Raw genomic sequence first — 25219 nt, forward strand, 5'->3', positions numbered from 1 at the left:
TGTTAGGCCCATGTGTTACATCTATGTATATTTACGTGTTTAAATGCATCGTTAAAATGTGCGTAAATTTGCTACAAGCTATGGAAGTCAACGTAGATAATTAAAATTCTATCAGCGTTTAATGTGTACCCTTAGAATCTATTTTACGTTACGTCCAACACTTGTATACTTAATTTATTCTTATTTTTTTACATTCGTTTCTGCTTCTTCCGGAAGGTATTACGACAATTGCACACAAAAATGAAAAATGTCACTATAAAGAGTATAACAGAGGCCAGCACCAAGGCTAGTGTGGTGGTTTGCTCGTAGGAACCGGTCGGGTCTAGTATATGGTTGCGTTGCAACAGTTGGAAATCGACTAGCACTTGGGTACCATTCGGTGGTGGGCACGGCTGTTGAACAATGATCTCCTGATGCTGAACCTACAAAAACAAGAAACACCAGAAAAATGAACTGCATACCGTATCATAGTTTCAAATTTGGCACATACCTGTTTATTGCGACAAAGCTGCAAGCCAGCGGAATTGGCCAGCGTTTCCGCGCTAAATTCATCCTGCACCAAAATAGGCAGCAGCCACTTTTCGGGCGATATTAATTGCGACCACGACCATAATTTCGAGAGATTGCGCGGATGCACTGCGTAACCGCCCACAGCTACTAGGCCCAGTGTAATCAGCACGTTGAAAATGCTGGCGGATACCTTGCAAGGCATGAGATGAGCGCAGAAGAGGGCCAACGTTTGTATGACTGTGAGGTACAGCAACATGTAACCTGTGTGGAAAAGAGAGAGAGAGTGTAAGGTAGACAATTTTAAATTACGCGTATTTCGCAAACTCAGTGTATGTGTACCCATATAAAGATAGATTCCTGCATCGCTGCTTGTCGAATAGGTGTACAGTCCTGCCATGCTGTGCGCCGGTAGCAAATAAGCCAGCCAGATGCATAAACTCGGGAAGAGCCCCAACAAGCACTTAGGGGGAAGAAATTGATTTTTTAAATGGATATTTTACCGGCTCTTCGCTACTAAAATTTACCTGGATAGTGATGTAAAGAGCGCGCGTATAGAGTCCTAAACGTATATCCCGTTCGGCATGCCTTCGATCCTCTTGCGCGTCGCGTATAGTCAAGAGCAGCAATGGCCAATATGCCACCGCCATAACGCAATGATGGTATCCAAATCGATCGTTGTAGGTGAGTTGCGGATCGGAAGCCGGCACATCCCAGAAAATGCAACCGATACAGAGGGAAAGCACTGCCGCAGCGATCAGTTTACTAATCCAAGTGAGCAGCGAACCAGGTTGCTTGTACGCGGCAAAGCGTTTAATTAAAGCTTTGGTCTGCCCCCAGAAACCCGCTTTCCTTGTGAAGTTGGGCAGTGATGCTGGTGGTGCGGCAAGCGGTGGTTCCGAGTTCATTTGGTCCCACGAATTGGCCAGCGATTCGATGCGCGCCGATGACTCCAACATTGCGGCGGCTGATAGGTCATCCAATGTAACTAAGTCCACTGTAAACGAGAAATGTGTTAAACAGCTGTAAAGGCTTTGGTTCAAAAAGGTTGCACTTACAGTAGTAATCTGCTGGATTTTTGAATGGCGGACACGGATAGCCCAGTTCGCCCATATGTCTGGGCAAGTCGGAGCGACTACCGGAAAAGACAGTGCGTCCGCCTGACAAGAGCAACACACTCGAACACATGGAGAGTATTTCAAATGTGGGCGGTTGTAGTGTCATGATAACAATGCGGCCACCACTTGCCCATTGACGCAAATACTCCACCAGGAAGAATGTGTCAAAAATATCCATATTGCTAGTGATCTGATCGAGTATAAGTAGCGACGATTGTGCGAGCAGCTGACATGCGACACTTAGACGTTGCTTCTCCGAGTGAGTGAGCGAGGATACATTTGAAGCGCGCACCGTAGTTAAACCAAGGTCTTCGATTAGCACGTCCATCTGTTGAAAGACAACAAAATCTCTTATAAAACGCAAACTCAATAAATTTAATTCTTTGCTGAACACTTACTCTTTCTTTGAGGTCACTTCGATCGAGCGGACCTCTCAACGCGGCATGGAAATTCAACGTACATTGCACGCTCATGCGCGGATCCAGCGAGGATACCTTCAGCGCTGGCACATAACTGCACAATTCACGTAAGCCGCGTCTATTGATTTGTTGGCCATTGATGAGTATTTCACCACCCATGCGTTCATGCAGACCCGCTAAGCATTCCGCCAACGCTGTGCCTTCGCGTTGTGACGTTGCCATTATGGCGAACAAATCGCCAGCTTTTGCTTGCAATGAAACACCGCGTAGACATGGGTTCACATCCAGACAATGCACCTGTATGTTGGGATAGACCAGCCCTATGCTGGAATGCTTCCGGCTAGACATAATGTAACTGGCATGCCCGCCGTTCGGATGGTCTGAGCTGCGATTGCGCGATGTGCCGTAAATACGTGACTCTCCATAATCGTAGCCGATTACGTCAGCGCCACCGGCTAACAAATCGGCTTCACTGTGCGAACGATGGCCGTAGTGCTTGCCATTTGGCATATAGTGATGAGTATTTATGTGGGTGCCCACTACAAGACGGTCAAGAGTACAGATATTACGTACAAATTAGCTGCAATACGCTAAAAAGATGAACTAAAAATTGTTTACTTACCCGCAATGCTGGCGCGGCTATTCGCCTGCCGCAACGCTGTCATGGGTACACCTTGTGCGCGCGATTCGGGGCGTGAGTTAGGTATGCCGCCAATGGCACGGAAATCCGACTCGCTGCGGTATTTTCTACAAAACAAAAAACAAATATTTTAAGCTGCTGCTGCTACATTTGGCATACGCAGCATATGAACTGACCTCAAGTTGGGCGGCACACGACTGCGCGTTGTTTCGTTGTCACTGCTGTCATAGCCCGAAGAGCCTGCCGGCGGAACACCCGAGCTATCGCGAAAACCGCGATTAACACGACCACGCACACCACCCGGCCCCGGCCCCGGCGGTCGATGTGAACGCTGCGAACCTGCATTGGGTGGGAAGACGCGCGGCAGACCAAACTTCAAATATGTGTACATATTCGAGCCCAAGGGAGATCTGTGTGTAGAAAGAAAAATATGTACAACGGTAATTTAGTTAGCTAACAGTTTTCCGTTTATCTGCCACAATAGCAAGAACTCACTTCGGTCCGTAGCGCGGATGATTGAGAATTGATTGCACTGTGGTGTCGCGTAACTGGAAATTTCCATATGGCAGCGGTGATTTGTCTGATGAGCCCAAAGCGGAGTCAGTGAAGTCGGAGTTTAGATTTTGTCTACAGAGAAGAGGAGCGGAGGAGAATAAATGAGTAGGAAAATTACATTTAATTCAAGCTTTGTGCGAGTATGCGGTTGCCAATGCCATCATAAATTTCTTTGCTTTTTTCGCTCTTATTATTATGCATTTATTTATTATATTGAGTTTTTGTGTGCACACTCAGATGTATGTGTGTATGTATTATGTAATGTGTGATTGTGGATTGATGTGCAGCGTTAACAAAAGAGAAATGCGTAATGGTTATGCTTGAATTGAAGGGCCCGGTAGGGCATTACAATGCGTGCTGTCTAGCTGGATATGGGCAAGTACAGGTAGAGAAGGTGCAGCGCATTGCAACGCCACCTGACATTGACTCTTGTGGCTCGACGATTTTGATCAACGTCAAAAATCAATCATTGTTAATTTATGAGCACTTCCGCCATTTCAAATCTATTCAACCGCAAATGCAGTGTGGTAGCTTCGTTTAGCAGTGTATTCAACCCACACTACCACGAGGCCTCTTGTACATACTAGGCATACTTATGCCAGTAGATATACCATAGTTGTAGCGGACTTTGCTGCGCCAAAGCGGAAATGACAAATAAAATGAAACATGAAATGTGCGTTTTGCGTAGTGGCTAAAACCCATACGAGTTAAAACAAATTTTTCATTGAGCATTAAATGCAAATGCGTTAAGGTCGAAAAGATTAGAAGTAATATACATGTAGGTAAAGATTTTAAAATAGGCAACTAAGCAATAGATCACAACAACGTCAAATGCTCATCAAAAATGTCGGATAAGAAACGTTTCATGGTTAGCTTATGAATCTGCAGATGACTTTGCATCATACAATTTGAAAGTTTTTAGCGTTGCAAGAGGTTCGTTACGTGATGGTGGTTACTAATAGCGAAGCTTCTGTTAGTATTCCAATAGGACGCGAATGGCTTGAATACAACAAAAGTGATGACTCCGATACGGAAGGCAAGGACTATCTTTATTTACTTGCGGAGTTAGCTGCGGATGTCGTAGCCGAATAGGATTTGTGCGTGACTACCATTCGAGATAGAAAAAGTTTTTTCTAATACCGGTCGACCCTCGGTAGGCAATGGCAAACCTCCGAGTGTATTTGTGCCATGAAAAAGCTCTTCATAAAAAATATCTGCCGTTCGGAGTCCGTTTGAAACTGATTGTCCCACCATTTGTGCAACATTATCAAGGCGCACGCAAAAACTAGGTGGAGGAGCTCGGCTTAACAACCAAAAAGGGTGTACGCGCCAATTACTATTTTTAGTAACCTGCATAGGGTGTACACAATATGGTTCATATCGTGGTTTCTTAAAAAAAATATAAAAAAATCGGAAAAAGCAAACATTCTCATTATTTATGACATAAGATTTCATTCATGCGACTAATTCGGCTGGCTTCGTGGTAACATTTCCTGCTAGCCCAGTTTTCTAAAATTTTGTTGACAGTTTCTGGCCCTATCTCACAAATTGCTAGAGCGATATTCACTTTAGCGTTAGTCCTTCTTGACAGTCTATAAAAATAAAAGTCAAATGGTGTCAAATCGCAGCTCTGAGGTGGCCAATTGCCGTCGTCGAGACGGCTGATATATTATACAATTACCGAACTTGGCGCCCAGAAGATCGATCCTGTCATGGGATATTTCGCATGGTGCGCCATTCTGCTAAAACTAACAACTTCCTAGTCCATTTCTTTAATTTGCGGCCATAAAAAACTCGTCTATCATGCCTATGTAGCACACACGGTTGACTAAAATGACGTTTCCAGCCATGGACCAATGATGCTACCGCTCCAAAATCCTCGCCAAAGTGTAATTTTCTGTCACAAACTGGCGTCTCAACGATCATGTGCGAGCATTTCGATACCCAGATGAGGTAGTTTTGCTTTTTAACATGAAATGAAAGTGGGTGTCGCCAGTAAAAGTTGATTTTGCCTTCCTTCAATAAACTTACTTTGGAAATAAATTTGAAATATCTAATCACGTTAGTCAAGCGTAAAACGATTCATTTCGCTCCACGGGGTTATTATACAGGCTATTTCTAAGACTTTCAGTGGGAGAGAGCTGACACTGTTAAAATGACATATGAAGAAAAAAGAGAATAATATCTTTTGCCAACAAGTTGTACTAAGTAGGCAATTGAGTAGTAAAGTACTTTCTTCACGAACCAAACTAACACTTTATAATGCTCGCATCATCCCATGAGGCGCCTTGGAGTGTTTAAGAGAAAGATTCTGCGGAAGATTTTTTTTGTACGTCAGCGACAGCGAGTGTCGCAGGAGATGTATCAATCAGCTGTATGAGTTTTACGTCGATATACATTCAAAAAGGAACCGGGAATTGTTCAAAAAAACGCAAAATAATTGTTTAATCATCAAAATTTATTTTGTCGCCTTCAAAATAGTCTCCATTCGAAGCAATGCACATATGCCAACGATTAGTTCAGACATTAATGCACCTTTCTTCTTCAGCTTCTTAAGCGACTTCTCCTTAATGGCTTCTATCGATTCAAAGCGGCGTCGACGGAATGAAATTTAAGCTTTGGGAAAAGGTAAAAGTCACAGGGGCCTAAGTCCGGTGAATATGGTTGTTCGATGATATTTGTCGAGTTTTTGGTCAGAAAAGTGTTCACAATATGAGCCTTGTGAGAAGGTGCGTTATTATGGTGCAAAATCCATTAGTCTTCTTTCCACGCCGTTTCCTACGCACGTTCTCTCTCAAACGTCGCATAACTTCGAAATAATGTTCTTTATTTACCGTAGAACCATTTGAGTGGCAAAACTTCCATTTTTGACCGACTTTGACGTGGTTTTTTGGGTTTCGGCTCATGTGGATAACGCCATTCAGCCGCCTGTTGACTGGTTTGCATGTCAAACTCATATACCCATGTCTCATTACCTGTTATGATACGCTGGATAAACGTTGGTTTCGAATCCACTTGCTCAAGCATGTCTTCAGCCACCTTCTCCCGATGATTTTTTTGAAAGAAATTCAACTCTCTTGGAACGAGTTGAGCAACCACGCCTCTCATGCCCAATTTATGGCGTAAAATGTTGAATTGATTCGTAAGACACGCTAAGGACACGAGCTATCTTCCTAAAGCTTAAATGATGGTTTTCCAGCACCATTTCCTTGACTTTGTCGAAGTTTTCATCCACTGAAGACGTTGATGCGCGAGCAGATCGGAGCCAATCTTCCACGACTTCTCGGCCCTCTGCAAAAGCCTTATACCACTCGGTATATCCGTGTTTTTGATAAAGCACACTCGCCATAGGATTTCTGCAACAATTTCAACTATTCGGCACACGAAATTCTGTTTAAACACACAAAATTTAAGACAAATTCTTTGTTCGATATTTTTATCCATAGTGAAAATCGCAGAGCACACCTGCGATTGACTGATATAATTAAATGCCAAAAACAAGCTAATTGATAATATGTGCAACGCGGGCTTTTTAAATGAACAATTCTCGATATTTTTTTGACATAATGTAGACATAGCGCAGCGAATAAAGATCCAGCGGCTTCGTTGGCTGGGTCATGTCGTCTGAAAGTATTCGGTGCGTTACCAGCTGGTGGTAGCAGAGAAAGTGGAAGACCTCCTCTGTGTTGGAAAGATCAGGTGGAGAAAGACTTGGCTTCACTTGGTGTTTTCGACTGGCGCTGGTTAGCGGTTATCACGCCAATCAAGAATAAGAGAAGATAAGAAAAGAACCTTATGAACCACTCTGTAAGGAAAAAAACTAGTACCAAACGGACAGCTCGATATCGGTTGATAAAAACTTGATACGAGGGTTGCTACTTAAGTCTTAACATATATTGTTTTTCAAACGATTCCCTCCTATAGGCTTTGAACGCATTTGAAATACTTTTTGAAGCACTTTTCCACTTCGATTGATGTAACTCCAAAACATGTGATTGGAATGCAACAACCGTTTCTCTTGCCAGCGAAAAATATAGAGTAAACAGATTATTATTGATTTGCGCGAATAAAAAGAAACCATTGGGTGGCAAATCAGGACTGTATGGTGGAAGATTGATCAGTTCGAACTTTTCAATATTCAAAAAATCCACTTGTATGGGTGGACGTGAGAGAGTTTTTATTGTCGTAATGGAGGATGATTCGTCTTGTGCGATAGTTTTTCCCGATATTTCTGGCAAATCTTTCAGAACTGAACGAAGCTGTGATTTATTATATATTATATATATCCAAGGAGGAACTCGTTTGGCTGCGATGTCTACTGTTTTAGCAATATAGCAGGTTTAGTTTGTTTGTGAGAGGCATAAATAAGACAAGCGTTTTGCGTGTTCGGCGATTTTCTGCTATCGAGAAAAATAGATGAAGAAGCTGCACCAAATTTTGTGTAAAAAATGGAATTAAGTGCTGAAAACACATGAAATGTTGACACCGGCATATGGTAAGAGTACTCTGAGTCAAAAAAATGTTTACAAGTGGTACAAACTCTTCACAGAAGGTGGTGACGCTCGCTCTGGACGCCCCAGCATATCAACAACCAATGAAAATGTTGAGAAAGTGAAGAAAATTGTTATGGAGAATCGTTGAATCACAATTAGAGAAGTTGCTGAGGATGTCGACATATCGGTCGGCTCATGCCATGCAATCTTTTCAGAAATTTGGGGCATGCAGCATGTGGCGGCGAAGTTCGTTCCAAAATTGTTCAATTTTGACCAAAAACAACGTCGCATGAGAATCGCTCGGGAATTATTGAATGACGTCAACGGTGATCCAGATTTGCTGGTGACGAATCATGTGTATTTGGTTATCACTTCGAAACCAAAACCCAATCGTCCCAATGGAAGAGTCCAGGAGAGCCAAGTGTCAATAGCAGAAAGTCGCCGAACACGCAAAAAACTTTTCTATTTATGCCTCTCGCAAGCAAACAATAATAATAATCGAAAGTCGAATGTTTGAAAATTCACCTTATTTGATGAACACATCTCGTATGCACTTATTTGCGAGTATAAAAAACAAGCACCTATTTAAAAAAACCATTCGGTTTATGCTTGAGCACAAAATAAAATGTGAGATTTTCATCAAAATTGGCGATCAGTTACTGCCCAGGCTGTTTGCGATGGTATTGCAGGGCATACGCATTTTGTTATTTTATAATAATAATATACAAGATGGTGCAAAATTAATCATCCAATTTTGTGTTTGAATAACATTTTACTAAACAAAAAAATAAATGATTTTGAGTGATGGAAATCTTTGTTTTGACCTTTACGCATCCCTCTGCTTGCCTGCTTGTATACTGCAGCTGTCTGGTTCATAAGTGTCAAATATGATTGACGTACGACGCCATTTGCAAATATCATAAATCTTCTGTTAGGGTGAGTAATTTTTCTTTACCCATACTTATGTACATATGTATAAGTTATTCCAATGACTTACCTATATATTGACCATGCATGTAAGTCCTCTGAGGCCGCCGGCGGCTGTGGTGTATTAGGACCGTGAGGTACTGAATATCGGCGCTCTTCGCGTGAGACCTTTTTCGATGCATTAAAATTGCTTAACTCCATTGTCTACAAAATAAAAGACTGTGTAGAACGGGAAATTATTAGTTTAGTAGTGGTAATTTTGGGTAATTTTGTAAGGCTAAAGGACTATAATTATCTGCATTCTAATTAGCGAGATATCATAAAAGTCAAAAACTATGTAAAATATTGTAAAAGCAAATAAGAAATGAAACCTTCAAGAAAGTAAAAAAAAAGAAAAAAAAAATATATAAATAAAAAAATATATTAAAAAAATTATAATGCAAATGTATGTACGTACATATGTATATATGTATGCTGAGCAGGTTAACCAATGGTGAAAACTTGACAACAGTTTATGTTCTAACAGTTATCTAAACTGTTCATAATGGCTATGGGCTAAAAGCGGTTTTCGCAACGGTTATGCTTATTTTACCTGCTAGCCAACTTCTACACTCACAGTGATATATACATATTCATAAAAAGTTCACATAGTTAAGACGAGTATAACCGTAGTTAAGTACCAACGCTCTTTGCGGCTAATTTGTCGCTTTACATAATAATTATATGACTCACGTATCAGCTATTTGCTGCAGAAATATCTATGTAATAATGCTCGCCTTAATATAGTAGCTAATATGTATGTATGTATTTATAAAACAAACAAAAAATTCACCACTTGTAATGCTGCCCAATACTGCTATTCACCACAGTACTCTACACCGCACACAATAAATCTCCATTAAATTTGTTAGTAGCCACAGCCGGCTAAGCAACAAGAATCAGCAACTAATAGTAGTTGGTTCTGTAGCTAATTTTACTTTCCGTTAACAGTTTTGCGCCGTAACCAAGTCGAAGTGGGTCAAGCATTTCAGCGAACATTTATTTACTAGCAAACAAAAGCAAACATTGGCCGTCACAGCTTCCACTTGGGCGGCGAACGCATGAAAAAGCGCGCGAGACATGGTAATTTAAGCTTTTTAACAAAAAATCCAGTTAGAATTTGCAGAAATGTGGTTTTTATCTTAAGCGTTGTCTCTTTTCTTTTTTATCGTTCCTACCTTTCTTCCATATGTGTGTGTGTGTGTGTATGCAATGCATGAATGTACACAGTATGTATGTATGCATATATACAGGCCTCTGCTGCTGCGCACGCGCTTTGTTTGTGGTTTTTCGTTAGATTTCTACGTTGTTGGATTTTTGCCTGAACTCTTGACTTGGTGCAGCAACATTCCTTTCGAGTGATTGCTTATTTTGTTATTTATAAATATTTGATTGGAGAAAACTTGAACGTAAGTCCGTAAATAAATATATAAATGCACATTAGATCGGGTCAGTTCCCTTACGATAGGAAAAATTTGCATTTATCCCTCTTGGGTTTGAAAGCTAAATTTGGGAATATTTTGGGATCAAACAAATTTTGGTCTTCTTTTCTGAAATGTAGCAAGTGCTTCGCAGGATTTTACATCTAAAAACGCCAGGGTATACAACGTTGGGTATTAAGAAGTACCTACTTTCGGTATGTTAACAATAAAAGTGCTCTGGTGTGTCAAAGTTGTCAAAATGGCATTATTTAAAAGAAAAAGTTGAGAACACTGAGAAATGAAATAAAAGACTACAAGACTTCATTATTTTTAAATATAGAAACGGGGTAAATATATGAATCAAAAAAGCTGTAGCTTCACATCAGAGGATCAAAAAAAGGGCAATTAAAAACTCTGTGAACGTAGGGCTACAATTTTTTTATATTTTTTTTTAATATTTTTTTTCGTTCTTCGCGAGTTTGATAAACAGTCAATATTTAGATTTCTTCCTAATTCTTCTAATTGAAACTCGCTTCTAAAGTGGCTAAAATGGACGGTTATGTACTACCTAATAAAGTTATTATTACGATTCCTAGACAGAAATGCATCGCTTACTGAAATGCTTAATTTTATAAAGAGTAATGTTGCAGAAATTAAATCATTTGATGTTGTTGTTATAGCAGTAGTAATACAAGCCCTGTTAGTGGAGTGTGTATCACCGGTCGTCTTCGTCTAGTTCATCTAAAGGTAGGCCTGTTGGTTGGACTCCGATTACAGCATTCCGTGGTCGGTGGTCGGGAGCTTAGGAAGGTGGTGAATGTCGTTTATTGTCTGTCTAAACACTGTCTGGTCCAGTAAATGTCTGTTCGTTTTGTCCTGGATCTCGTCGGCGTAATTGAGGACGTATCTCCTGACGTGCCTGGGAGGCAGCTCTGGCTAAAGCAGATGTCTGCAAGGATGAAACCTGCGGCAACACTCTGAATTATTTGATCTTAGTCGGCAAAGGAGTTATTCTAGGGTAAAATCATCTGGGAAATATACACAGGTGTATGTATAAAAAACAAAAATACTTATAAGCGCACTAGGGTGGGTCGCGCAAAAAGTATAAAACGCAAACATTAAGATAATTATAATTTTTTGATTCCGAACAAATACGTATGGAATTTATGTACAGCTGTGAACATGAAAATAGCAGTAACCTTGAAATTTTTTTTGAAGCCATTTATTTTTTCCCATAAATCGTACAAATGCAAATTTCCAATACCAAATATCTGCGAAGGGTTAAATATATTTTTTAGTAACTAAGCGAAGATTTTTTCTCACCGATAAATATATTTTTTTATAAGCAATTTAAGGCCAAAATTTTGGTTAAAAATCGATTTGTCCATTTGTCAAAAAAATGTTTTTGCTTATTCCTTCGATTAATTACTAGATTTAGTATTATTTTAACGGAATCTGTTTGGGTCTTTAATTTCAGAGGACTCAGTTCAGAGATATAGTGGTCTTTTTTGAGAGTAGCTCCCGGAAATCAGCTGTATGTAACTTCTTTCCAAATAAGTATTTTCATTGATACTAAGTCTTAAGAAAAGCCAAAATTAAGAAAAATATTTTTCTAATAGCGGTCGCCCCTCGGCAGGCAATGGCAAACCTCCGAGTGTATTTCTGCCATGAAAAAGCTCATAAAAAAATATCTGCCGTTCGGAGTCGGCTTGAAACTGTAGGTCCCTCCATTTGTGGAACAACATCAAGACGCACGCCACAAATAGGAGGAGGAGCTCGGCCAAACCCCCAAAAAGGGTGTATGCGCCAATTATATATAAGTCTTAAAATACAGTTAAAAGATAACATAAAATGTGTACAATTTTTTAGATCAATAAATTTCAAAGTTTTCTCAGAAAAAATTCTGGAAAACTCGCTTTTTTTCGGCCTGCTAACTATATACAACCCCTTAAGGGATTTTAGATGTGTAGAGTTAATCTGAACAAATCTGATAAATATTGACACTATAAGTCTGAAACATTGCCAAGCCGAGTAACAATCAACTACTTTGGGAAATTGTTAAAGATGCGTGGCTGAAGATTCCGAAGCAGCGATGTGAGCAATTGGTGGGCTCAATTACCCGCCGTTGTGCTGCCGTAATAAAAAATTTGGGAAATTCAACAAAACATTAGTTAAGACTTTGTATCTGCAAACTTTGTCAATACAGTTTATCTTTAATTTTTTTATGAACTTGGTCAGAATGAGCCACTTATATGGCCACTGCCATATTTTAATAATAACCCTGAATTTCTATCTATTGTTTAAAAAAATTTCGTTTTTCGTTATAGAGCTGATTTAAATATTATGTGTGTCAAGTTAATGAATAAAATAATATCTCAAAATAATAATAAACAATTTCTAATCACATCACAGTTTAAACATTTTTTGAAAAAAAAATCTCATATTTTTTGGTACTGCCATTTTCTTGATCGCAACTGTATGTATGGACACAACCGAGGGATCATCTCGGTTATGTACTTCTTAAACACAAAATATTCTTGTTTCCTTATTCGTGTATTCGCGGACTGAAATCAAGCACATCGGACACAAAAAAATCTCTGCACAAGGCTCTAAGTCGGTTGTTGTAACACCGAAAAACAATCCTCAAGGTGTTTTATGAAGACCACACTGTCATGCAAATACGCTAAATTGGTCATCATTGATGGCAGCTTCTGATTTTGGTATTTTTTTCCAACAAATACGTCGCGACTATACGTTCGCTCTACTAATCGGACAAAGAAATGCAGTTTTTGCGATGCAGCGGTGCACTTGTTTTTAATCAACGCTTCAAATACAGTCGACCCAGCCTAATGCCCATACAAACCCATGTATGACACACACTTCTGGTGCACGTTGGTGCAATAATGCATTGATCGTGTATTCTTTTACGAGCTATTAAAATTAATTCTGATTCATAACATTGCCAAGAAAATATAGAATACTAATTGCAAATTACTAGTTTTTGGCTCTGCAGGGGTTTATTCACAATTAAATTCAAACAAAATTATTTGCGTATTTTAAATTTTTTATATTTATGCATACATATACATATACAGATACATCGTCCCCTTAGTATAACAATAGCCTATGTGCTCATAGGCTACTATTTTTTATTGAATTTTTGGATTCTCCATCGTCGATTTTATATGTGGTCAAAATTTTGTCAAATTCTAGTTCCACAAAGTGGGTCAAAACGTCAGTCAAAAAATAATAAATATTTACAGACATAACGAGATTTGAGTGAGAGCTACTTTCGACAAAAAGTTTGAAATTCATTTTCTCAAAACATCAAAAAATTTATAGGCTATTTTAATACTAAGGGGACGATATGCACACTATTAAGGCTTTGTGTAACGATCCAAAGCAATTTGCGCAAATTGAGTCAGCAAATAAGAATACGAGTGTGAACTTGTCTAGATATGTATGTATGTATGTATGGAAGAGCGGTGCATTGGAATTGCCAATATTAGAGGCAATCGTTGATTCCGGGGTTTCGGGATATTTTGAATGTGTAACGAGGTTCGTTTCGTTCCTAGTTTCAGTAAAAATTCAAAAAACCGAAAATGTTTTTTTTTTATAAATACTAGAGTAACATATTTTAACCTCTTCGCTGATTACAAGAGATGAAGAGGTTGTGAGTATTATTTCAACGTAAGCAATAAATTCTTAAATCAGTAGTCCATAGATCAAGAAAATATCAAAAAAATCCAGAAAATCGTTTTGAATGATCGAAAAGTGAAGGCATCAAAAGAACCTGTTGGCTTTTTATTGCATGCACATTTGACTATGAGACAGTTTTGTTCAAAGTGGGTGCCTTGTTTGTTTACTGTTGACCAAAAACAAGAACGTGTTAATTATTCTGAGTAGTGTTGGCCACGTTTTAACGTAATAAAACGGCATTTTTGCATCGATATGTGACAATGGATGAAACATGGATTCATCACTTCACTCCGGAATCAAAACGAGAGATTTTCAAGAAACGTCTGCAGATGGCAAAGAAAAAAATTTTGTTTCATCAAGAAAATGCACCATGTCAGAAGTCAATCAAAAAAATAGCAAAACTATAAGAACTTAGAATTGCTCCCACATTCGGCGAGTTCGCCAGATTAGGCGCTCACTGGCTATTCGCAGACCTAAAAAAATGCTCGCCGGTAAGAAGTTTCGCCCGAATGAAAAGGTTATCGCTGAAAGTGAGGCCTATTTTGAGGCAAAAGATAAATCGTTCTGCAAAAGTGTTATTGAAATGTTGGAACGGTGTTAGAACGATTGCGATATTCTTGATGGAAATTACGTTGATGAATGAAGCTAATTTTGAAAAAAACAAAAAAACGTGTTTTCTTTATTAGGCCCGGGAATTTTCAGCCCACGTGTTCAAATATCTGAAATGCGCTTTTATTCATATAGACGAGTGGTTATTTAGGCTTTATCTAAATGGGGTTTACGGCCAAGCCAGGAAAAGTAGTGCTTTGATAACCGTGAGATTCCGGAATTGAAAAACAAAGTAATCCAGAGATACTGCTGGATTGCAAGAAACGATGTTCGGTTGTAGGTGATTCGCTGAGATAGGCCATTTTGTGGTCTTAGCTGGCCCACATCAATAAAATTGAAGTAGAAACTCGGCTGAAAGTTCTTCTTCGCTAGTTTATTACAATACGAGAAGGAATATTTTTCGGAGCGTAATATATCGGTGGCACTATGTTCCACAATGAAACTGTGGGAATTTATGAAGCCAGAGAATCCGTCCACCAAGTTGGGAGGAAAGAGTGGTGGAGACTCCTCCAGTAAATTTAAGCTTCCGGGTGAATGTGACCGTCCTTTGCCTGCTGACTAGTGTAATCATCTCTAAACAGATAACAATTTGCTGATAATGTTTTCATATTTCTTTTCCCCAGTACGATTTCTTCTCATATATATATATATATTTTTAAAGTTCGGACTACAACGAAAACTATATAATGCGAAGTTCAAACTTTATACAAAATTTTGTCAAATCTTTCACGTTTAAGTTTAATTTTTTTGAATTAGAATTAGAATTTTATTACCAAAATAAAAATTCCAAGGAACTGTTGATTTTTGACCTTTTTTTTGGTTGACGGTGCTTTTTCTCCCACATGAAAAATTCGAGCAAGTATTTCATATAGAAGAAAAGGCTTGACACCTCAGCGAAAAAAATGAAAAATGAAAAAAATGTGCTAGTAAAATTCAATATGTAAAAACTATTATAAAACTACGTACCCAGAAAAATTTGAAAAGTTTTAAAAATTCTGTACAAGTTATGAAATTTTGCGTTATATGGTGCTTTTTAAAGTTTGAACTATGGTTTTATAAAAAATAGTGGTGTGTTGATAAGTTGGCAAAGAGGTGTATATGAGAAGAAATAGTGTTGGTACAAATTAATAGAGATTTGAGCAAGTATGTTAGTTTCGGTTAAATAGAGACTTATAACATTTTTCTTCCGTAGTACTTCTCTCTGCGCGCTCTAATGGTGAGATCAAAACTGGACGGCAAATGCGCAACTCTCCTTTCTGGCGCAACTGAACATTTCGCCAATAAGCTTACTAGGTCACAGAGGGATTACAGGAAATTGTATGGCTTAAGGTAGAGCCCCTTGAAGAGTTCCCTTCGTGCAAAGAGAGAGTTGAGGTTAATTGAACTACCTGCGGTCTGTTCTTGGACACATGGGTTTCAAGTGAGATCAGTCAGCTGTGTGACTTGTAGTGATGGCGAAGTATCGAGAAAACAGTTGATTCTACAGACACCATACTTCTTATTAGTTGTGGAAGTCCAAACTATACCTACTTACACCACCTTACAAGCAAATACTTAGTCAAATTGCGACTTAGTGCCTCAGTTAGCGAGAATGATTTTTTGCTTAATGTATTGTGATAAATGTAAACATTTTAATTTTTATGCATTTTTGTACCGTCTTCGATAATTTGTAATAAAAAAAGTATCAGCTCCAAGGTGGTATCCAATAGTTGCATGGGGAATGAAAAGGTAGAATCATTTCAGCATCTCCATAGGTGACTGGGTTAAGATTTAAATATCTTGGTACAAAAGGTAAAAGCACGCACTTGAGGACACGATATACAGAATGCCGAGGTGTGGCAAACATCAGACCGTTAACCGCCTCCTAGCGATTTCGAAGGAATCAGGAAGCAACCTAGGTAATTACAGCGGTTTGCTTACGAAAAAACTGATATTGTGTTGGTGATAAACGGAAAAGATTAACATAGTTCCCACTCAAATTTCCTCGTTACCGTCTGAACAAAGGTTGGTTGGGCGAGTGTGTGAATGCGTATGAAATGAGCGGGCAGAATTCTGCTGGCAAGACCCGGTAACGTGGCAATCGAAATTACTCTCACATATTTGCTTCGAATGACCAAACCTGGTGATCTATCACCCTTGCCTGAGGAGCTACCACGAGCGCTTTTTTGCCAGATGTGCAACTACGCTTTATTAACGGTGAACAGCAGTTTATCAGCCATAATTTTTACTATATCCCATTCGAACATGTCCTGTGCCCTATTCCCTTGTCCCTATCCAATTTTACTAGCCTCTCTTTACTTCTCAATGGACGCTTTCTTTATTAAACAGTCTGAGTGGAGGCAGCTATCGCACCTAAACTAATCTGGTATTGAATGGACTCACTTCGAACTCACCATACACTTTCAAATACAATTAATGTTAATTTGCTTGCAATATCTAATTTAATGTTTATATTTTTCCATTGCAATAAAAAAAATAAACAATTTGAAATGTAGGACAGATAATGCAAAGTTTTCTCAACACCTGTCATAGCAAATTGCCAGAATGGCGCTGCGGAAATGAGGTTTTGAAACTCGCACAGGAAACTGAATGGACAGAAAAAATGTGCAAAGTAAAAGCTGATTTGTTTATTTATGACTTTACTTGGGTAAGAGCTAAGAACAATACCGGCGTAATATTATGACATTTGAGTTCTACTTAATGTGCGATTTTCCTTTAATTGCTTTTCTGGCAAGTGGAATGCCTTCTGTTTTTGCAAAAGACTTTGCCCGACATGCGGGTGGCGAGGAATTCGCATGCAAATGAGTTAATAATCAAAGCTACGGTTAACTATGTAAGCGTAGCAGCCAAAGTCAAGCAATTGGAGTTGAGCCAACTCAAAAGACACATAAGCGTGCGGATGTGGAATTGCGTAACTCAACAGGCAGGCTAATACGGCTGTTATGGCTGGTTGGTTGGCTGACAAACCTGCAGACATGCGGACGCAGCACAATAAACGCTAACCATAATCGGCGGCGGCAACAATGGCAATGGCCAATGCAACTCTTCAAACGTGCAAAACAGTAGCCTTATTCATTCAGCAGCCGCGGAACAATGACAGCAAAGCGCGCTGCAACAACAACTAACGCTCCGCATCTTAATCGTGTTTACAATATTTGGCGTAGTTGGGTTAGGCACAGCTGCCGCGCCCGTTGCTACAGCTGCTAGTAGCGGTAGCGTTGGCGCGTCGGTGCAACGAGGCGTATGAATTTCCGTTTTGTTTACATGCATTTTTGTTGTTGTAAAAGTTGAAAATGATTTTAGCTTTTAGTGATTTCCCTCTCAATTGTGCCGGGCGGTGGTAACGCAATGAATTGTCGGCTGTTAGCTTAAATTAAGAGCAATTACCAAACAAAGTTTTCATAAAAAAAAAACAATTTTCATTAAAAAATAATAATAAAAAAAATAATATTAAAGTTTTAAATAGCTAAATAACCATATAAATCCGAACCTCAAACTTTTCCTTACAATTCTAAGCTTTTTATTTAGAACTTCTCAAACAAATACATGACATTATGTTTTTTTTTTGGGAAGAAAATGCGCACCAACGTCAAGGAAAAAATTATAAAAAATTATCGGTATTTTTCGGCAAAGATAAACTGGCACTTTATTTACTAATACTTAATAAGCTATAAAATTGCATAGCAAAAATCTGCCTAGAAATTCTAATGGTAAATCGCGGAATTAGCTTAAAACTTTTGTGAAATTTTTAGAATTTTTATATAAAATTTTAAAACTGAATTTATATAGTTTTTGTTCGAAAATGAGCTATATATATATATATATATAATTGGCGCGTACACCCTTTTTGGGGGTTTGGCCGAGCTCCTCTTCCTATTTCTGGTGTGCGCCTTGATGTTGTTCCACAAATGGAGGGATCTACAGTTTCAAGCCGACTCCGAACGGCAGATATATTTGTGAGGAGCTTTTTCATGGCAGAAATACACTCGGACGTTTGCCATTGCCTGCCGAGGGGCGACCCCTATGAGCTATACTTAAATATAAAAATATTGAACATTCAAAAAAAAAAGAAGAAAAATAGTAAGGACTGTTCAAAATTTTGAAGTGCTAACGTTTTGTCGCAGGGTGTAGATATTCATGCATATATGTATGTATTTCTTTACAAAGATATATATAAATGCTACTCTCTGATATTGATTAGCTGATGGCTGATGGCAAATATGATTATTTATACAATGAAACAGCTGACTGCATCGCCTCCCCATGTGTCCGGCTGATGTGTACTCGTATACGCGCACACATACATACACACATAAATAATGAATTCATTCGCTTTGGAGCACTTTTACTTTCCTCGTTGCCGGCCGAGTTCAATGCACAAAAACATTAGCTCATTTTTAGTGCTTTGTTAAATTGTTAGTTTTGTTATTGTTTCCATTTTGTTAATAACCACCACCCTGAAAGTGGTATGTGTAGTAGGCTAGGCTAGGCTAGTTGTTAAATGGCCACGACCAGCAAGCAACAATGCCAATTACCTTTTAATCACATATGTATGTAAATTTTTATATATTATATGTGTGTGTGTGTGCGTATGTACATATGTATGTAAGCAAGTTTGTCTATTTGTAGGCAAAAGCGCATGCGCGGCGAGTTTAGCTATTTTAAGGTAAATGGCAGTAAAATGGATTTTCCTTTTTTGAAATTTTTTACATGTTCTGCAAAACTTTTTCCTGCTAGGGCACTGAATGATATTATTCATACAGGGTGACTCATCATTGTCGCACAAAATGCGGAGAGATACCACATTGCTGATGAAACGTTGCTGGCCGCAAACCGGCTCTCTTTTATTGGCTGCATAGATTGCTATTGTGTCGGACATGTCATACGGCAAAAGTAGAGGGCTTCGGTAGCAAATACACAAAATTTATTGAGCTGTAAGTCACAAAGGAAGAGGAAGGCCTCCTCTGCGCTGGAAAGATTAGGTGGAGAAGGATTTGGCTTCACTTGGTGCTTCCAACTCCGGTTAGCATGGGGAAACAATGACTGGCGCGCTTTATTAAACTCGGCCAAAATCGCGTAACCGGTTATAGCGCCAATCAAGAAGAAGAAAAAGTCACATACTTTGTTACAACCGACGAAACATATTCGTTGTGGAATAGGCCTGCCAATTGATGGTTTGTTCAACGTAATTAGCAGTAGCAAAAAAAATGTTAAAATTTAGTAAGCGCTTCAATAAGTCTCCGAAACATAGCCTAAACCATTCATTCTGTATTTCCAACTTCAGTTTGATCGCACAGAGTCCTTTGCTGTTTACAAGGCAATGGGGATTTCTTGATAAGGCGCATTTTTAAGGTCAAGGTCAGCACTAAAAAAATCTTCTTCTTCTGCTTGATCGACGTATCCGTTTTGGATGTTCGCGATTAGATGCGAACCTTATTTTGGTCTTCGTCATACGGTTGTCAGATCATATTATTAAGAACGTCATTAGATTTGTGTATGTTTTTTGCTGCATCTGTTAGTTTTCCAATTGTTTCGAGACCTGCCCACCCTTTGATATTGTTAAGCCAAGCCATTTTTGCTTTTCTGCCAATTTTTCTTTCCCCCTCAATTTTTTCTTGTATCAACGGTTGTAGGTTATCGAGTCTTGTTCCTTGAAGTTTGCAGCCTATTTAGCTCTATGTTATTTGATATTTTGTAAGTCCAGCTTATTCTCATAACTTTTCTATGGCACCACATTTTAAAGGCTTCTAGTCGGTGTATGCTAGAACATACAACAGATGCTTCATCCAAAGTTGCGGTTTTGAAGCTGATCTCCTGTGAGTGTCACTGTATTTACGAACGCCTGAGATAAGCCTCAAGACGAACCCAAATAGACGACAAGTCGATCTCGAGCAACGATATTGCAACTTTCAGATGCCCAATGGGTCACAAAGTAATGGGGACTACTGATAGCGTATAAGGAGAGGAACCTGGACTTAGGTGCTTGGTGTGTTTAAAAGGCACAAACACGGCTCCACATTGATGAAATGCTTTCAGTAGTCCTAGGTTGAAATCAGCCGAGAAGGGGGCATGTTATAGTGTTAGTGGGAGCATGTCCCACATAACACTAGTGCGGCTCCACCTTTTATGATGTTTCTGACATTTTCGATTTTGACCTCCTCTAGGGCGGGTAAAAGGGTGTATGCTTGTAGTTTTCAACGGCCAGTGTTGTATCGTCTGCGTAGCGAATGTTATTCCGTGTCCCGTTTTTTGTTTCTTCAAATATATTAGTGAGCAGAAAACGTTTCTTTGTGAATGGGACAAAATTCCATAAGTTCAACGTCGTGTAGTGTGGGACTACGTTGTAGAATTACTCGGCTCGAGAGTGCACATTCAATAATGGTTTATCGAAAAAATCGAAAAATTTGAATACTACTTTCGAAATAATAATAAAAATGTAATAGTTTTTTCAAATTAAAAATCGGTGTTCGGAAAAATTCCGCTTCAATTGGGCCACCCTGTAGATAGGTAAGCACAACTACTATATTTATGTTTCTGCATGCAAGCGCATAGGCGCCACACCCCAAAAGTAGTTATAGCCACTAGCCAGCGGTGTTTACAAATAAGTAATGTGCGTTTCACTTTGTTTTGCTATTAGCTCATTTTTATACTTATTTTTTTTTTTAATTTTTTTCACAACTGTTGCATTTCTTTGCATGGCTAGTGCGTGTGTATATTGCACATAAGTGTTACATATAGATTGTATCGCTTGGCACGCCATTTGTTTACGTACGAAAGGAAGTTTGGCCTCTAATTTTCAGTTTTAATTTTGTTTTTAAATTAACAACTTAATTTTTTCTTATTACTTCTGGTATTTTTTTTTATTTTTTATTTTTGTTTTAATTACAAAAATTTGGATTTTTTTATTGTTTTCTGGTTTGTTACTTCACATAATGCAAGTACTAATAAATCTAAAAATACTACATTTATTTTCGCGCCGTCGTAAGTCCCAACGAGCTCGTAAAATAAATTTCATTCAGAGTGAAGTTTTGACATTTATGTGCGTAAATATGTAAATAGCGGATGAGCGTTTAGCTTGAAAAATGTGTTTAAGCCGTGTTCATATGCAAATACTTACAAGCATTTAGCGAAGTGTATATATACCGTTACAAAGACACTTACCTATGTATGTGTATGTATGCTCATCTAACTATCAGCAAGCAATGACCGCAGGTCAAATTTGACTATAAAGACGCATTAATTATGAGCTGTCACGTGTTTTTTGCTTCCCGCAGTTGTAAAAGAAAGCGAAAGTACGCATCTCAGTCGTTTCGTAATTTATTAAAAAAACTAATTCGAAATTTTGTAGTCATCAAATAGGTTTCACTGAAGTAATAGGACTATGAATAAGTTCGTTTCGGTTTTACAACAGATGGCGTAACTTGATTATTATTCCATCGATCCACATTTCCAAACATTCATTGGAGAGCTACTGTCGTAAGGCACAAACGTCAGTATAAGTTTTTTATTTGAAGCGTAAACAACAATATTTTTACCACACTTGAAAATGTCGAATTTCGTGCCAAATAATGTGTTTTTGCGGGGAATTCTTCTTCATTATTTTAATATGAAGAAAAAAGCAGCCGAAAGTCATCGTATCTTGGTGGAAGTTTATGGTGAGCATGCTCTATCTGAGCGAACGTGCCAGAAGTGGTTTGCACGCTTTAAAAGTGGTGATTTTGGCTTGGAAGACGAAGAACGCGAGGGTGCGCCGCCAAAGTTCATGGATACCGAATTGGAGGAATTGCTCGATCAAGATCCGGCTCAAACGCAAGAAGAGGTTGCAAAAACTTTGGGAGTTGATCAATCAACCATTTCCAAACGTTTAAAAGCCATGGGAATGATCCGAAAGGTAGGCCATTGGGTGCCGTATGAATTGAAGCCAAGAGACGTTGAACGCCGTTTTATGGCATGCGAACAACTGCTTCAACGGCACAAAAGAAAGGGTTTTTTGCATCGAATTGTGACTGGCGATGAAAAGTGGGTCCATTACGACAATCCAAAACGTCGGGCAACGTATGGATACCCTGGCCATGCTTCAACATCGACGTCGGCGCAGAATATTCATGGCCTGAAGGTTATGGTGTGTATCTGGTCGGACCAGCTGGGTGTTGTGTATTATGAGCTACTGAAACCGAATGAAACGATTACGGGGGATGTCTACCGACGACAATTGATGCGTTTGAGCCGAGCACTGCGAGAAAAACGGCCGCAATACGCCGATAGACACGACAAAGTTATTTTGCAACATGACAATGCTCGGCCACATGTTGCACAAGTGGTCAAAACATACTTAGAAACGCTCAAATGGGATGTCCTACCCCACCCGCCGTATAGTCCAGACCTTGCGCCATCCGATTACTATCTCTTCCGATCGATGCAACATGGCCTGGCTGACCAGCACTTCCGTAATTACGATGAAGTCAAAAAATGGATCGATTCGTGGATTGCGGCAAAACCGACCGAATTTTTCACAAAGGGAATCCGTGAATTGCCAGAAAGATGGGAAAAAGTAGTAGTAAGCTATGGACAATATTTTGAATATTAAATTTGTAACCATTTTACGTCAATAAAGTTTCAAATTTCGAAAAAAAACCGCACGAACTTATTCATAGTCCTATTATTAAAACGAATTTTAGTAAGGGGGAGCTGGTGAAGTGGTTGATGCATGGAAGCCGGGAAGTGTTAAGCGATTTTATCAAAAAATATCCTTTTCCTATTCGGGCTTATCCTTTGATCCACCCTGCTCATAGTTGTATGTGTTTACAATGTATCTTTACAAAATGTGTAAACTTTAGCTTGAACAAAGTTTTCTTGCGCACTCATCTTAAACCGTTCGAGGTTTTTGCCTTCGGCGACCCCCAGTAAAATAACCTCCTTAAATTTTATGTGAAACATTTTAACCCTTTAACTGCCTTTTCTAATGCACTTCCATTATATGTACATGTTTTCAGAAAAGGTACAAAATGGACGGAAGGAAGGATAGGAAGTTAAAATGTACTACAAAAAGAATCCTCGTTAAATTCTTCTGCAGTAGTCTGCGGACAGGAACTATAATCGAAGTCGTTTTGTACATTTTTTTTTTCTTGCTCACTTCTCTCGCGAGCATAGGGCCTCGACAAGACTTGTCTTGCGTTGGTTTCGTTAATCTGTTTGATTTCTGACATTAGTCCTAAGTTGTGGGAGTGCCCACCTGTCGTTGCTTAGGAACAACGCCTTCTTACTGCTTGGAGCGCCATCTGTGTGTCACATTTTTCTGGCAGAAGGATCGCACAGATGGTTGAGGACTTCGCTAAAGTGGTGTGTCTGCGCTATTACCGCGGCTGCCCGTTTCCTCTTGCTGGTGCCACTGATGCAATGTGTAACTGTTTGTTTTTGCTTGTTTTAGCAGCCACAATACAAATAATGCGCATACTATTGTGCGGGAGTAAGAATGCAAAGGATGGAAAGGATAAGTTTTTGGGTTTGAGGAATGAGATTTTTTAAACAATTTTTTTTTTATTAGAAACAGGGAACGTATGTAGGTACATTTGGAGAAGTACGAGGACCGTACTTTAGGTGGGAATCGAACCCACAAGTGCGGGCTAAGGCACTTACGCTAGACTACCGAGACCGCTACATAATATTTCCAATAAACTATTCGAATATTTTCCCGAAATTTTAACCCTGCATAAAAAAAAAAATCAGTCTTCCTAGACTTGTGTTGGAGATATTGTGTTGAGTAACCACTGTTGGACAGACTTGTAAATATTCATGGTGAAATAATAATAAGGAGACGCTGTTAATCTCACTTTTTCGTTAGGTCTATTCCTGTCATAAAGATATTAAATGGAACCTCCTATGTAGGTAGATAGGTAGAATTGGCAGTTAGTCTCTAACCCAACTCACTTAAACCGTTGCCGATTCATTGTGATACCACAGTAGCAGTTTACCTGCTACTACTCGTTAAACTAATTTGTTTTAAGTGCAAACCCTTTGATCTGGCTAACACTTATATCCCTAAGACCATCAGTATCATTCAAGAACGCTGAGCCAAAGTATTTGAACCAGACAAAGAAGATGTCTGACAGACTCTTTCTCCTCATCATTCTTGCAGCTACTGCAATAGTCGAAATGAAGTACGTTTAATCTTTAAGCATATCGGCCTAGGAGACAGTGGCCTGTGACCAAGGCAACTAACATAGAGTAATGTGGCATTTTGGTGCAATTCTTTTTGTAGTGTTACATGTCAGACTATCAACCCATCTCGTTTTGGCTGATGTGACAATGTGACTTGCACCACCCGGTTTATAGGTTGAGAAGGGTATACCTGTAATATCCATACCAAGAGGCAGGCGAGTGATAGTGCCCTGCCTCGCCAACTTTTCTGTCTTACTAATGAAGGTGTGCTGCATTTGCGAGCAATGATAAATTAGTGACAACCCAACCAAGAGATTAATCGCCGCTTGGCTATCAGAATGAATACAGATTTCTCCAAAGCCTGAAATCAGCTTGAAATACATCTCAGTGGTTAGGAAAATGAGCAAAACGTTTACATGGGTTTGGCTTTTTTACTATAGACGCCAAACTTTATCGTCAAGCTTTGAGCCAACAGTAAAGAACCGTGGACACTTTTTCCGACCAGGTATATTGTCAACCCACTCACATCTAGCTGAAAGATGGAACTCCATTTTCTCATGAGCTATTTCGAAAACCCTTTGGCCCCAGTACAATAACGAAGGACTCAAAAAGTCCTGGGGATTCTACGCCTTTC

General features: G+C 39.1%; 1 protein-coding gene across 1 annotated transcript in view; it reads right to left on the reverse strand.

Annotated features, from left to right (window-relative positions):
- Nucleotides 1–25219, reverse strand: part of LOC128855234 (ATP-binding cassette sub-family G member 8) — a 95552-nt gene continuing 70333 nt past the window's right edge. Inside the window, exons 2-11 of the mRNA XM_054089960.1 lie at nucleotides 8730–8878; nucleotides 3180–3311; nucleotides 2861–3094; nucleotides 2667–2791; nucleotides 2024–2583; nucleotides 1566–1953; nucleotides 1035–1504; nucleotides 850–970; nucleotides 491–771; nucleotides 1–422 (exon numbers count right to left, since the gene is read on the reverse strand). Coding sequence (XP_053945935.1) covers nucleotides 189–422; nucleotides 491–771; nucleotides 850–970; nucleotides 1035–1504; nucleotides 1566–1953; nucleotides 2024–2583; nucleotides 2667–2791; nucleotides 2861–3094; nucleotides 3180–3311; nucleotides 8730–8860 — 2676 coding nt within the window. The 5' untranslated portion in view covers nucleotides 8861–8878 and the 3' untranslated portion in view covers nucleotides 1–188. The remainder of the gene's footprint in view (nucleotides 423–490; nucleotides 772–849; nucleotides 971–1034; nucleotides 1505–1565; nucleotides 1954–2023; nucleotides 2584–2666; nucleotides 2792–2860; nucleotides 3095–3179; nucleotides 3312–8729; nucleotides 8879–25219) is intronic.

The sequence above is a fragment of the Anastrepha ludens genome, chromosome 2 (genome assembly GCF_028408465.1).
Source record: "Anastrepha ludens isolate Willacy chromosome 2, idAnaLude1.1, whole genome shotgun sequence".
Taxonomy (NCBI): Eukaryota; Metazoa; Arthropoda; class Insecta; order Diptera; family Tephritidae; genus Anastrepha; species Anastrepha ludens.